This window comes from Simochromis diagramma, unplaced genomic scaffold (assembly GCF_900408965.1).
Source record: "Simochromis diagramma unplaced genomic scaffold, fSimDia1.1 OVJJ01000024.1, whole genome shotgun sequence".
Taxonomy (NCBI): Eukaryota; Metazoa; Chordata; class Actinopteri; order Cichliformes; family Cichlidae; genus Simochromis; species Simochromis diagramma.
In genome coordinates this window covers 4083026-4098627 of record NW_024387332.1, presented here as the reverse complement: position 1 = coordinate 4098627, position 15602 = coordinate 4083026, and the positions used below count along the sequence as shown (strand labels likewise).

At 39.3% G+C, this 15602-nt stretch overlaps 1 protein-coding gene across 2 annotated transcripts in view; it reads right to left on the bottom strand.

Moving 5' to 3' along the window:
• Positions 1 to 12254: 12254 nt before the first annotated feature.
• Positions 12255 to 15602, bottom strand: part of pipox (pipecolic acid oxidase) — a 28504-nt gene continuing 25156 nt past the window's right edge. The window contains exon 8 of one of the 2 annotated variants that reach the window (XM_040006402.1): positions 12255 to 12975. In XM_040006402.1, the coding sequence (XP_039862336.1) occupies positions 12845 to 12975 (131 nt within the window). In that variant the 3' untranslated portion in view covers positions 12255 to 12844. The remainder of the gene's footprint in view (positions 12976 to 15602) is intronic. The other variant, XR_005692368.1, reaches the window with a different exon arrangement.

Sequence of the window (15602 nt, the reverse complement as noted above, 5' to 3'; positions counted from 1 at the left end):
GCCATTTTTTGTGTTCTGGTGCCTCAAATTTAGCGTATACGTCTATACAAGTCTTAAAACAGGTTTCTGTTAGTTTTAAAGTGATGTTGCTGCTGGACTTTAACATCTTTCCGTCATGAACTGACACCAGCTTGAAGTCTTTCGTCTGCTGCGTTCAGTTTGACAGAGCATGTCCTTTGTCTTTGTTTCTTTGTGCTTCTCCAGAAAAGTTTAGACAGCAAAATTAGGAACAACTGTCTGCTTTGAAATGATTGTAGTAATTCTTGTTATTGTTGTGTTTTGTTTGTTTGTTTGAAAAGTGTTTTCTTTCTTTCTTTATAGAAATTCAAGATTCAAGGAATATTGCAGTATGTCCAAAATGGGAATACTTGGATATCTAAACGATGTTCTTGTTACCCACTGTTCCATAAACAAATGTATTTTCCACTGCAGTCAGCAGATTTTATATAAATAACTCTCTCACTGAGCTAACACAGCCAATCCCTCAGCATGTTTGTACTCTCTGCTCATATTGCCTTCATATTAAATCATTTTTCTTTTTAAAGAACTTATTTTAACATTGCAGTCAACAACAAACAAATCCTCCCTAACAAAAAAAAGTAACTTCAAGGCCAAATTGCATTTTAGTTCTTCACGCCAATAGACGGCATTTGAAGGTAGTGACACATCTATAAAAAAAAGAGGTTTGGAAGAACAAAAGGCGTTCAGTTTGAAATGGTAAATGGTACTAAAAAGAAACCACTGGAGGAAGTTTCTGCAACTAATTAGATGGTCATAGAGTGAAAAGGTATTTGATCCCCAAGCAAAATATAATTTAGTACTTTGTGGAGAAATCCTTGTTGGCAAGCGCAACACTAAGACATTTCTTGTTGTTGTCACCAGGTTTACACACATTTGCACAGGAGAGATTTTGGCCCACTGCTATTTGCCTAAACTCTAACTTCTTTAGCTTTTTCTGGTTGCTAATTGGCAGCTTGAAACTTCAGCTGGCTTAAATAGGACTGATGTCTGGGAACTGATGAGGCCTCTTGATTTCTCTTCTTTAGCCACTCCTTGTTACCTCGGCATTATGTTTTGGATCATGCCTCAAGACCCACCAATGACCCATCTTAAGTCTTCTGGCAGAGGAAAGGAGGTTCTCATCTAATATTCGACCATATTTGGCCCCATCTCTTGGCCCTTCAGTGTGGTCATCCTGTACCCTTAGCAGAAAAACAGCCCCACAGAATAATCCCTGCTTGTCTGTGCTGATGGTTTTCTTTAGGTCATCCTCCAAATACAGCCGGTCAAGTTGTCAGAGCGCTCTGTTTTGGATTCATCTGACCACTTTTTTTTCTGAATCTTTTAGATCTCCACTGCCAAACATAAGATGGGCCTGTACATGCGCCTTCTTGAGCAATGGGGACCTTGCTGTTGGTGACAAGAATTAATGCAAAAAATTCATAAGCAACTAAGAAAACTGAGACATTAATTAGAAATGAGCTATATTCTCCTCTAACATTTCATATTTATTGCATGTTTGGGAGAATGTGTAAAGGTTGGCCTCATGCAGTTTCCCTTCACAGGTCAAATGTGATTCGCCCTTCGTCAGTGGCTCCCCACATGCAGCGTAGTGCCACTGACAAGCAAAAGCCAGCAGGAAGCGACTGGAGGTGAGGTCAGATCATCTGTGGAGCTGGAAACTGAATTGGAGGCTTTTTTTAATAGGGAACATTCCCAAGCTGCAAACAGGCAGCTGTTCAGCTTCACCTCTCATAACACATCAGATCGGCAGCTTGCTGCATCAGCACTTCCTGGTTGGGGAACTGTCAATTTCAGGCACTTCTCTCGGGTGTTAATAGCTTGTAGTTCTCTTCTGTCTGGAGTGAAATGAAAAGCTTACTGCCTTAAACAGCAACAGCCATTCTCTCTTTGAATTAGTGTAAAAATGAAGCATGAATTATTCCAATCCATCTTAGTCCTTCCCCTGGCTCATTGTCCTAGAAATCCTTCAAGTGGATTACAGATTACTGTCAGCAACCTTTGTCCTTCCTTAATCAAAATTACTTGAGCCCATTCAGTATTCAGGAGCTGAATGATGAGATTCGGCCTTTCAAACACTGTAGCACATCTCTGCGGGCTCGGGGGGAGGGGACTGAGGTGGACTCGGATGACAGAGGGAGCGATAGTGGAAAGGCAAGCATGCCTTTTCCCTAGAGAGAGACGGTGACAAGAAGGTGCCATAAAAACATGCAATGCTTTCAGTGTTTTCTCCTGGATGCCTTGCCAGCTCATTACCCTTCCAAATGTAGCTGCTGTTTCTGTCTTTCCCCTTGGGCTCCTTGGCTGACAGTCCATCTTGTTTTCTGGCTGACTTGTAGTCGTTGCCTCTGACCTTGTGTCAAGCGTACCACAGAAGCCCCTCTGAACTGTCATCTGCTCTGGACGATGAGGTTCTCGATGGTGATTTTTTTTTTCTTTTCACAGTGGTCTCAATGTGTCATGTATGACATCTGATTACTTTAATTATTGAGTATAAATTGTTTATAAAATGTCAGAAAATAGTGAAATATTATACCCCTGTGATATTTAGTATTTTTAGTTCAGCTTCATCCGTTTTGTTTTCCCACAAAAAAATACTTTAACATCATGATGTAAAACTGTGAAATTTTTTACTAGAGGGCATTCTTCACATTCATCAAAGTTTCCTTTGTATCCATAAATCTGATTTAGATAAAATAGTATAGAAGACAAACCCAGGTATCTTTCTTTTATCTGAATTTACTCACCCCGACATTGGCAATGGAATAAGCAGCTATACCAAGCTGGTTATCACCTCAGTAACTCAAACCAGATTTGCCTCTGTGTGTTCTCATGTAAGAAGTGGCACTGGCAGAATCAGACCAGTCTCAAACATGTACTGGGAGCAGAATGGCTGATTTTACAAAGGAAGGTAAAACTAGCATATTAGAAAATATGAAGATGTTAAATGCACATTACAGGGTGAATACTGTAGACAATGCTACTGAAAACCTTTAGACGACATTCCTACTATCTACACAGGTCTGTGAGGAATTTCCAGGACTTTTATTTTTCAGAGAAGTTATTGATGAGCAGATGATGATTTCATATTTCTTCATTTCTAATCTTGAACATAACCTGCCCCGGAGCAGGTTAGGTCTAAAAGAAGAAGTGACCCATCTTTGTAGTACAGAAAACCCAATGTAACTCTAAAGTTACCCGGATAAGCCCAACTCATCGTACAGGCCTCTGGTCCAGTATTCTGTATACAAAAGTATGATGTGAACACTTTGGTGCACAAATACTAAAAACAGACTTCACATTAACCTCCTAAGACCCGAACTCTTCCACGGCATTCATTTTTAATTTCTCTTTGATATTTGGGCTGATTGGGACCTGATGAATGTAAAAACAAAGAATTACCAGATTTTATTTTTTACCTTATTTTTGTTTCTAAGAAAAATAAGAGCCACATATGAGGATATTCGTTTAAAATTTTGAAAGAACTGCAGTATAATGTCCTCGTAGGTGGATATCAGGCCCTTCTAGAGCAAAATTGAGCATTTTGGTCTAAATAACCCAAAATGTGACGTCCACATATGTGGATGCCAGGTCCTAGGAGGTTAAGTATCAGGCTGTCAAGATAAGTACTGCCCCGCTGGTTGCTGCAGATGGAAGACAGGTGGAGAGGTGTAGGTGTGGAACCAGGGATCCACCCCAAGGGTCAGATACAGGGAAGTAGAACCCGGATGGAAAAACACCAGACACTCACTCGGATCAAGACAGGGACGTCTAAAGAGCAACTAAACTTATGAAATGAAAAATCTTCCAAAAATCCTATCATTTTGAATTGGGAACAGGGAGTAGCATGTTCCATACTTGGATGTATTTTAATAATTTACAAAAAGATGACAGAAAAAAAGAGCAGTAGTAAAGATTAGTTCTAAATGCTGAGCGGCAATCTTCTAGAGCTGGCTGATAGAAAAGGATGTGCAGTACATTACCACAGTAGATTTGAAATGAAACAATTCAACTGAGTTCAGTTTTATTTATACAGCACCAAATCACAACCACAGTCACCTCAAGGTTCTTTATATTGTAAGGTAAAGTCTCTACAATGAACATGCAATTAAACTCTTAGCTTTAATTAAGAAGGTTAAACAAACATATTCAATTAACTGACAAGGAATGCTTACTATCTTTGTACACAGCTCTCTAGTTTCAGGGGCTCACTCAAAAACCATTTCACTGACAGGTTTAGAATACTCCTTTGTGTTTTCTTAATAAACTAACCAGGTTTCAAGCCTGGAGAGGTTTTTACATTTGACATTTGTAACTGGAAGCTGTTTGGAATAAAATTACATGCAGCTTGATTGGAATGCACAAAAACTCCTTAATTGAGGTAAGAAGAACTTCACAAGTGGCCAAATACAGTTTTGATAGATTACTGAAAATTGTCCAAGTTGACCATAATGATTTCTTATTTAACACTTATAATACAAAGTGTTCACCACATAATCCAAACACAGTAAAGGCTGATTGCACAAACGCTGAGTGAGAGAAAGGTACAGTACATTCTTTAGTGGAAGACATCCTTGTTGATTTTATAGATTCTTCTGGGTGAAAATGAATGAAGTGAAGCAATGGTGCCAGACAATTTTTAATTTTATACACCAAACGCATAAACAAAAAAAACAAAAACTCATTAAGTGATGCCAGTTTAGTATGGCATATGAGAAAGAATCGTCGTGTGCATCTTAGCAGCATCCATGTAAAGGCAGCCTCTAATGTCCCCTTTTCTATGCTTAAGTGCTTTCCATCTGACGTTCACTGGTGATGGATACATCAGAGAGCAACTTGAGGTTAGTATTTTGCCCCTGGATATTTGGCGTACTCCATGCTCCTCCTCTAAAATGAGTTTATATCCAAAATGTTTCTGCAAAGTTTTGGAGGTCACTGTAACGTTCAGTAATCAGCACCTCCTTGTCTTCTGGCTGCATCCCAGGAAATTTGAAGCCTGTATTTAACCACTATTTTTTTATTTTCAGATTCAGTTTTTAGTTTAGTTTTAGTTAACTGTAATAACTTTGGAGGTGAGATATCCCCACAGTTCACTCCTTGCACTTTGGGGTTTTACCTACTGGACAAGACCATTGGATCAAGACCTTCCCTGTGTCTTTGGGTCCAGACTGTCATTTGTGCCTAAGCAGTAAATGACACATCAGAGTATTTAATCTTCTTGGAGTCACTGGGTGGGATGCTGGAGAATGTGCTGACTGGGCAACAATGATCTGACCTCTAATTTCCTGCTTTTAAATTCAGACTGAGGTTATTGTACTGCCATAAAAATCTTACTAACATGATGTCTAACCAGATACTTACTCTGGATGACATGACATGACCACAAACACTGTGAGGAATCTTAGAGTTTTATTTCTTTACTTTTTCCATCCATCCATCTTCTTCCACTTATCTGGGGCCGGGTTGCGGGGGCAGCAGCCTAAGCAGAGAGATGTCTACATTACCTGTTACTTGATTGCACTACCTAGGGGGTTATAAACACGTAGTGTGTGACTGAAGAAGAAACACCTCCAGCTTGTCCGGGGGAACACCAAGGCGTTCCCAGGCCAGCTGAGAGATATAATTTCTCCAGCACGTTCTGGGTCTGCCCCAGGGCCTCCTCCCGCTCCCCAGCAGGCATCCTTTGTCAGATGTCTGGACCACCTCAACTGGCTATGTGGAGGAGCAGCGGCTCTACTCTGAGCCCCTTCCGGATGGCTGAACTTCCCACCCTATCTCTAAGGGAGAGGCCCTCCGCCGTTCGAAGGAAGCCCATTTCTGCAGGTTGTATCTTTCAGTCACTACCCACAGCTCATGGCCATAGGTGAGGGTAGGGACATAGATTGAACGGTAAATTGAGAGCTTCGCTGTTACACTCAGCTCTCTCTTCACCACAGCGCACTGGTATAGCGTCCGCATCACTGCAGCCTCAGCACTAATCCGTGCTGCTTTTCAATGCACAGACTTTAAAGACTTCATAGTATCATGTTACCTCAATAGAGTACTACACTCTCAAACTGCAGGCTTACTTCCTGTGGTTCCTACAGTGTTTAAAAGTAGAATGCTAGGCTGAGCCTTCAGCTTTCAGGCCCCTCTTCCGTGGAACCAGCTTCCAGTTTGCTTTGGTAAGAAGTGCATTCATTTATTTTCTGGCCCTCTTTGTCTTTGAAATGGAAAACTTTGAATTGTTGAATTAAAGGAGATGAATCATCCCACGAGTGTATTAAAGAGAACTGGCAGTTTATTCCATCTGTTCAGTTCTTCTTTGATACTGTTTAGTATTGGAGTAAAATCATATATATTAAATATATCATTTGGAATGACTGAAACTTTAATGTTATTGTTAAACTGAGTTGAGTAGTTACAGCATACAGGCACACATAGTAAAATGAATTAGAGGCAAAAAAAGAAAAAACTGCTAATAAAACTGTGAACTTGCAGGAAGGAGACTGAGGGATTTATTAGATATAACAAGATGTCACCAGCATATAGACTGAGTTTATGATTGGAATTAGTTTTAATGCCTGAAAATCTCTCATGCTGTTTTGTATGAAAAATGCATCCTTGCCTAGTAACTAATTTTTAATTTTGAAATTAAAACTGACAGATGGGTTCAGGTAGAGGTGGAGTTCATTAAGGGTCAGGCCTGACTCTTTTTAACGTTTGCAATTCGATGGTGAGAACCTGAAAAGGTAAAAGTATGCTTTGGAAAGAAAAAAGAAAGAGTCGGTCGGGCATGTGCAGGGATCAAGGGTGGGGAGAAAGCCCCTTGTAATAGAGAGTTCAAGCAGAGTGGAATTGATGGAGAGAAGAGAATAATATTAGGAATGACTTGCAATAGATGTCTACATTACCTGTTACTTGATTGCACTACCTAGAGGGGGCTATAAACACGTAGTGTGTGACTGAAGAAGAAACACTCAATGCATCATGGGAATCTGCCAGCAGCCGAGACCTATTACAGCATAACTAAAGAAGGATTCAGGGTCACCTGATCTAACCCTAACTATATGCTGCAAAGAGGAAAGTAGAAGAGGGGCCTGAAAGCTGAAGTCTCTGCCTCCCATTTTACTTTTAAATACTCTGCAAGTAAGCCCGCAGTCTGACAGCAAAGTGCTCTAATGGGATGATATGGTACTATAAGGTCATTAAGATAAGATTGGGGCCTGATCATTCAACACTTTGAGTGTGAGAAGCAGGACTTTAAATTCGATTATGGATTTAACAGGGAGCCAAGGAAGAGAATAAGAATTCAGCTGTAAAAACAGAGGCATCGTGGTTTATGCATGGAAAAAAAAAAAACCCTGATCAGTCATCTTGTGATGCAACATACATCCTCTCTATTGCACGAGGGTGTAACCATTTCATTTTGTACAAATCCACTCTTCCAGGTTTGTGTTTCACCATCTTTTCAACGTGCTATATCAAGAACCACACTGAAAGAGAAACAATTTTCTTCCTTGCTACTAAAACCGATTCTAAAGTACGATTTCACTGACTCAGACGGTATAGCAACTGTGACAGTTTGTCTTAAAACAACAATAATTTCACATTTTGATTTTTTTTTCTAAAAATAGATTTTTGACCATAAGCTCGAAATTTCGACTTTATTCTCAAAATGATCAATAATATTTTTTTAATGTGGCCCTAATACTCGCAGAGATCAGTAGATCCCACTCCTCGGAAAACATTTCACAAACAGACTTGTTGCAACAACAGTGTCCTCCTGTTATGGTACCATGCTAGGATTCAGCACTTTAGAGCGGCCCATGGGATGGCTGCAGCTCAGGCAGTAGAGCACATCATCTTACTAATCAGAAGGTTGGTGGTTTGGTTCTTGTCTGCATGCCAAAGTATCCTTGGGCAAGACACTGAAAACCAAGTTGCTCTGTGATGTGTTAATTGGATTGTGAATGCTAAATATAAAACAGAGTAGAAAGAGGTGCTTGCATGAACAGGTGAATGATGCATGTTGTATAAAGTGCTCGAGTAGAGAAGTACTCCATAAGAACCAGTCCATTTTAAAAGTCTTGAGTGCTTCACAAGAAGGCAGCTGCTCTTGTTTTTAATTTGTGAAGATGTTTCACCTTTCATCTGAGAAGATGAAAAGTTTTAAAACAACTGATGGAGAGTCCCAGGTATTTAACCCCTTGTGGGGTTAAAGTTCTTGAAGGTCATAATTTTGTTATCAATTGCAGTCATGCTGGGATAGAGCATTGAACCCTGTCCTATTAAATGCAGCTGCTTTAACCTTTGAGACAAAGCAAACATGGTTTCCTTGAACTAACACACTTAATGGAGCTCAGCTATCTCCTATGCCATCTATCCAATTTACAAGTCTTTTATGCATATGCTGCATTGCAAAGTGCACTCATAGTGATAGCTGGGTCCATTGTCTCTCTGGGATTTCTTATTTAACTCCTATAGTGTAGATGTCCTGCCGAAAACACTCCGTCAGGTTGGCCTGTAAATATTCATCATCACAACTACTCTCTGTGCATTTCGCAGAAATATCAGTTATGATCACTTATGCTTGCATTGGCCTGAAACCATCATGACAGCATCTTCTCACCACAGTGAGAGAGACAAACTGACGTGACACTTGCAGTAAGCTTGGCCAAGTGGAAAATACTTCTGCTGTCACTCTCAGTGGCTCAGTGTCTGCATGTTTCTTCTAGCTTTCCAGTCTCACAGCAGCGAGTGGAAACTGAGTTCTGCTGGCTCACTCCCTTCTGAGAAATCGTTTTTTAAAGAAATGGTACTTCTGTCTGGTCCTCTACATTCTGGTTGATATTAACAAAGTTAACATTTTAAACATATTAATGAGTGAAAAATAACTCAGGAAGCCCATATCTGCAAAAAAATACTGAAAACTCATCTATTAAGTCAAAATAGCTGACATGCTCTTGAATGTCACTCCAGGAGACATTTTTGTACATCTTGAGATATTAAAGAATGCCAAAAGTCAAATTTCGCACATCTAGTTCAAATGTAACACTGTTGTTGCTTCATTGGTACATATTATTGGGTGTCAGCAGACACTAATAAGACCAAGACAACACAAAAGCCTTCATCACTTTGGAGGTGTGTGCCAAGTTTCTCACTTTTAAACTTTTTTGTCCCCTTAAATACTTCCTGTTTCTTGGTGAGTTGCCATGCCAACAGGATGTTTTCATAAAAAGCATCAGGGTCAAAAGTTCAGACCATGTTTAAGATGAATCCAGTCAACCTGCGAGGAGTAGTACACGAAAGCATAAAACATGATGCTGCATGTTTCTACCAGGTTACACTCCAAATATTTCTATTGGCTTATAGTCTTGGTATATATTGTGACTGTTGTCACAAGTTGGACCTTATTATTCATCAGACGTTTGGCAAGATTGAACAATGTATGTGTGAATGACAGAAAATTACTGCTTTATGGTGACTGATTGAACGTGCCCCACAATGAAAAGCCAACAGCTTTACACTTTGTACGAGCGTCACCAAAGTCTGTAGCTGAGACAGACCAAATATGAAGTTTTCCTTTTGATCCCTAGAAGAAATCTGAAGAAGTACGCTGTCTGAAAATCACAATAAAGTCTTTTTAAAATCAAAATGGCAGAGGTCCTTTTGAGTTTGGTTATTGTCTTGGGGTTTGGGGTGTTACACATTTGTGCCAGATGGTGGAACAGTGGAGCTATGGTGCCATTTTTACCCTCCCTGTTTGAAACCCATCAAGATATGCAGATTTTCATCTATTTGAGAGCATATTTTGGTCCTCAAAATAAAAAACAGAGCAGTATCTGCTCTGGTTGGTTGTTGGTACATGGGACTTAATAATTACATTTAAATAATTCAAAAGTTATTTTTAGAAGATAAATTGTGCGTGTTTTTTTAGTATATCATGAATATTTCTGATGACTTGATCCTTTTCCTTCACTTTTACCCTGCATACAGGACAACTGGACAGAAAACAGGACAAAGCACTTTCATTGCTGCGTAGGTACTGTTCATTGTGTATATCAGTGCTTTCATCACTAAAAATATTTACAGGATGAATGGTAAAATGTTCTGTAGAGTTGAGGGCTCCTGTAGAGTTGCTGATAAAATTACACAGCTTTAAGTTTTTGCTTGCTTATATGAATCATTATTGGTAGTTATACTGACACACGAGGCTCTGGACAGTGTGCATAATAAGTAATGCCATAGGTGAACCATGAGGCATTACTTATTCAAGACCTTAAAAGGTGCCAGAGTTATATTAGGGTATCTAATGGTTGAGCCATGAATACTCTTCATATACAACAGTAAGATGTAATTTTACGAGCTAGATATTGTTCTGTAAGCAATGTTTCAGCTGATGATTATTTGTAGTTAAATATTTGCATTTGCATGTTTAATGTAATTCTAATTCTTGCATTTGTATAATGTCTCTTTGCTTCCATTTGCAGTCACTTAGAGGCAAGGGAGCAAATGGCTCAGTGATCTCTGTCGTTTCACTGCATAATTTTCCCATTCCCACTGATGGCCTTGGATGGCATCCATTGTAACAGGGCCTCTGATTAGTGATTAAAATGTTTACTAGTACATGGGGAAATGGAGCTAGGCAATAGTCCACCTCCATAGACTAAGCACGCAGCTCTAAGCACGCAGCTAGCTTCACACAGACAGATTGCTCGGTGGCTGATGTCTTTTTAACACCATTTAGTTGATAAAATGATGGAAATCCAGGGAGGGTGGGTCACTGATGCATCATCCACCCATCCACCCATCCATGTATACACGCATACATATAATGAATATGTCATTAATTGTTGAATTTACAATAGCTCAACAATGTGGGATTACAGTGTTGTGTTGTGTTGTTTGACCAGAAAATAAAACAACAGTGATAACAGCCCCCCATTGAAAACCTTTACAGAGTCTGACCCTGGTGTGTGTGGTGCAGGATGGGGGTGAGCGTGACACACTGTAGCCACTAGTCTCACAGAATGACTTACAGAATGAATGAATTAATAAAAGATGTTTCATAAAATACATTTAAAAAGATGACTGACAAACATTGTAAAAGATAAAAGTATTCCTCTTTATTTGAATTAAGATGGGATTATGTCCCAAAAAATGTCCATGTGAAAATGTGCTAAAGATAAATATAACTGAAGCAGAATTACATAAACTGAGTAAAACATGCAATGAATTCTATCCATGTCTGACTGAATGTTTCAATGTGAATTCTCTGTGTTAAGAATAACAAAGTGAATGTAATGAAATGATTTTAAAGTTTAACCTTTGCGTTTGTTAACTCTTGTCAGTCAGATAAGGTGTGGGTGGGTGGTCACTGGATGTCAGCAACATGATTGGACGGCCAAAATGTGTCCCCCACCTCAGCTCCAGCTGAGCTCTTCATACCAACCGACTGACAGAATCAGGGCTATTAGGACTTTTCAGTCAGAGCCGAAACCAAGAAAAACAGTTTCCCCCCCCCTCGCTCTTTATCCAATGTTTTAAGTAACAAGAACCTTTTGTTCTGTTTGGGATCACCGTCAAGCTGAAAAATGAAGTTATTCCCAATCAGATGCTTTCCAAACCACATTGGACAATAGATCCAATGACTTAGAATACTTTTCTGTAAGATCACCAACAATGGCTAAAATGCAACCATGCCAAAGCCTCCACTGTGTTTTACAGATGGCTCACTCACTGTTACTTACCTTACTACTGACTCCCTCCATTTGAACTGGGCCTCTTCTCCCAGTTTGCTTCTTTGTTCATGCTAGTGTGAAGACTGTCTGTGCTGACTCCTCTGCAAAGGTTTCTTTTAATAAATCTCAGAAAAAACAGTTTGGCTTCAACAATCAATTTTATTTTTCACAACACCCTCAGGTCCTGTGTCAGGTCTTTGCTGGATTTTCCCCCCATTCATTAGGAACATGACTTTCACCAATCATCTGCCATAGTGTTTTAGGCCTGCCGCATCTTTTGTCCTCAGTTTGTCAAGTTTCCTCAAACTTTTTGGGATATCTTGCACACCATGCAAAGATGTGCCGTGTTTTTGGCTAACAACTCTTTAGTAAAAAAGAACACAGTTTATGCCTGTCAAACAGTTCTGACATTTTCTTGTAGATTCAACTAAAGAAATGGGAACAGTGTTTTTGTGACAGACTGCTGATAACAAAGTGCCTAAATACACAATTTCAAATGGGTTCTTTGTCAAGTTGTCTGTTATATGCAGACACAACCCTGATTCCTGTCATGAGTCAGGTGCCTTTTTTGCTTGATTCACATTTAGGTCTGTTAGTAGCGTAAGAAACAAACAAACAAATCCTCTGAAAATGGTCAGACACAAGAACTGGACTGGAAAGGAGCAAAAGTTTTATCAGAAGTCATTCAAAACTTTCCATGCTATCGTGTTTACAGACAGAATTACACATGCGCACTAATGCTACCATAAACATGAGCCTCATCACATCTCGTAAACTTTCTACAAGCACTACTTTGTGCAAATCAACTCAGGAGCTTCAGATCAGAGGATTGATAGAGCCCATCTATAATGTTTGTATAGTAATTATGGAAATCACAAAATATTAGTTAGAAATCAGATCATGAGAAAAAGTCTATAGCCTAGTTACATGGATAACAGCACACATATTCATTATGCTTGAAAGCATTTGATTACACCTAGTGTCAAAAAAACGAAACATACAAAGAATACAATCACAGAATTTAAACGTAGTGATTAAATGAATTTACTAAAATTATAATTTAGCTGTTATTATTATAAAACACTCGCTGTGTTGCAGATCTATAAAGCTGAGTTCCTCTTTGACTGGAAGCGTCTTATGTGGAAAGGTGAAAGGTCATAGGAGGGCACTTCTCCCAGGCTGAGTTCACACAGAAGCTTGCCAATGATTGGTCCAAACTTGAAGCCATGACCTGGAAAAATAAAGAAGCCGTCATAGTGAGCAAAGCACAAACATAGGTCATCAAGCTGTGTCAGATCAATTGATGTCTTCATGTGAACCAAAGCCAGGCACCTTGCAGTTAGAATAAAAATAGCCTGTATTTCTTGGGCTTTGTCTGAATAAGGCGCTGGGTTTGAGATTCACATGAGTGAACACATAAAAGAAAAGCAAAGCTGTTGCAACTCCTGTCACTGAGAATATACTCACTTTAGTGAACAACACCAAATACTAAATTAGGGGAGAGTTGTCCTTTCTCGGCGTAATGGCTTCATGTGCCTTAGCTCAGGAGTAAGATGAGAGAAATACTATTTTTAAAATGAGGGGTCACGATTCATTGTTTTTAGGGTCTGAGAAGGAAATTGTGAATATCAGCGGGGCTTGAAGAATGCAGCACAGTGCCATCTGATAAAGGTCTCAAGGCTCCTGTGGATTCTGTCTGGCTTTGAAGTCATAAAAAGCTGCCTTTGACAGTTTGGACCTGTGAATTTTCATCTTGCCAGAGAAGGAGAATGGAAAACCTAGGCCAAGCCTACAGGATGATATTGTAGCCATGGCAACCGTTCTCAGTACTTGCTTGAAAGTACTTATGTCACGCATTAATGATGAATGCATGAAGTGAAGGAGAGAACAGAAGGAAACATGTTTCTGTGTTACGATTAAGGCATGTGAACTTCCTCAAAATATGAACTTTGTGAGTGGAAGGATGAAGACTGAGCACATCCAGTACACTTAATAATTAACAATTAGTAGTATTAGTTATGATCACTAGTTATGATTGCAATTGGAAAATTGTATTTTCTCTGAAAACATGTTATCAATTTTACTGAAAGAATAAAAAACAAACAAATGAGGCCACCACACAGTAATTCAGCCCACTATTTGGGTCTGTATTTAAGTAATTTAATCATCGGATGGCTCCCCTTGTAACTTGGTAGCGACAAGCAGGACCACTGATGAATCCCACTAGCCTTGGTGATCTAATAGATTTTTATTTAGTGCTACTGTGAGGCTAACATTTTTGGAGTTTCCTCTAGAAAACTATCAGGTTAATACATTTTTGACTTAATATTGGAAGGTCATTAATTAGCATCTACTTTATGGTCAAAGTCTGGCATGGATACTAACTATTGGGTTGCCAAATGCCACTAGAAAGGCTTTAGTTTTTAATGACACTTGCTGAACTCTGTTCATAGACAGTAATTTCTGGAAGTGGTCCTGAGCCCATCTAGTGAGTTCCATTCCAGTGAGTTTCACAATCGTACATTGGGGAACATTTTTCTGAAATTGTTTGTACAATTTATAGATGCAGCTTTTGCAGGTTGGGAAATCTGTGACCATCTCTACCTCTGAGAAACTCAGCCTCTGTGTCCACCTATTACAGGAACATGCTTGGTGAGTTCTTTAAAACAAACTATTCTTTCACAAATGTTTACAAAGGCAGAATGTATAGCTATGTTTGTTTGTTTTTTGAACACCTGTTGCAATGAGTCTGAAACACCCAAATTCAAAGATGAAGTGTGGCCTGATACTTCTGTCCATATAGTAGAAGAGTGGAGTGTAGAGAGAGCATAAACAGACAAAATACAAACTGGAAGGCAAACAGTGTTCATTCTCACCAATAAATCTGTCTTTGATTTAAGGCACATAATAAATTAAATTTATTGTGGACTTCCACAAGATTTTGGATACACTATACATGCTTTCCTTAGGCATTATCATTTGAAAGCATACCATACATTTTCATTGCATTGATACTCAACTTTATCCATGCAGCCAGATGACACACATTAATTAGTTATACTGCAGGAATGGCTTAAAGCCAAAGATCTAGATGACTTCTAATTTCCTACTTGTACATTTAAATAAACAAGATGTTTTGTTCTTGGCCCTAAAAATTGTAGCATCATGATGTCTGGTTGGCATTAACACTGACAAAAGCTGGACTCATTTTTGACCACGATAGGTCATTCCACGTGCATGTTACACAAACATGTAGGACTGCCTTTTGCATTTGTGCAATATCTCTAAAATGAGAAACATCCTACGTCAAAGTCATGCTGAAAAACTAGGATAAGCATTTACTACTTATCCCCATCTTATCTTAATAAACTCAGAGTACCCGATCACCACAATAGAGCTTATTTGCGGTCCCTAGTCCACAGCTTTCAGGCCCCACTTCTGTGGAACCAGTTCTCAGCTTGTTTTCTATGAGACAGACACCCACGCTAGTTTTAACTTCAGGCAGAAAACTTTCTGTTTTGAGAAAGCGTATAGTTACATTACAGTAGGTGCTGGGGGCTTCCCATGATGCACTGAGTGTTTCTTGTTCACTCACCTAAAGCGGCTTGAGGTGACTGCTGTTATGATTTGGTGCTATGTAAATAAAACTGAATGAAACTCAAATACACACATGAAGACTTGCAGCAAAATATTCCTGGTGAAAAATGGAAGCAGTGCATGCTGGTGCACCTCTGCAGCACTTGATGCACAGGCTAAGTACAGACCTACCATTTCCTCCATGGCTGCACATGTGCATTTGGTGTGAAGCTCTACATTTTTAGCTTCATTACTCATACACCTCTAAGAATAAGAAAAAAA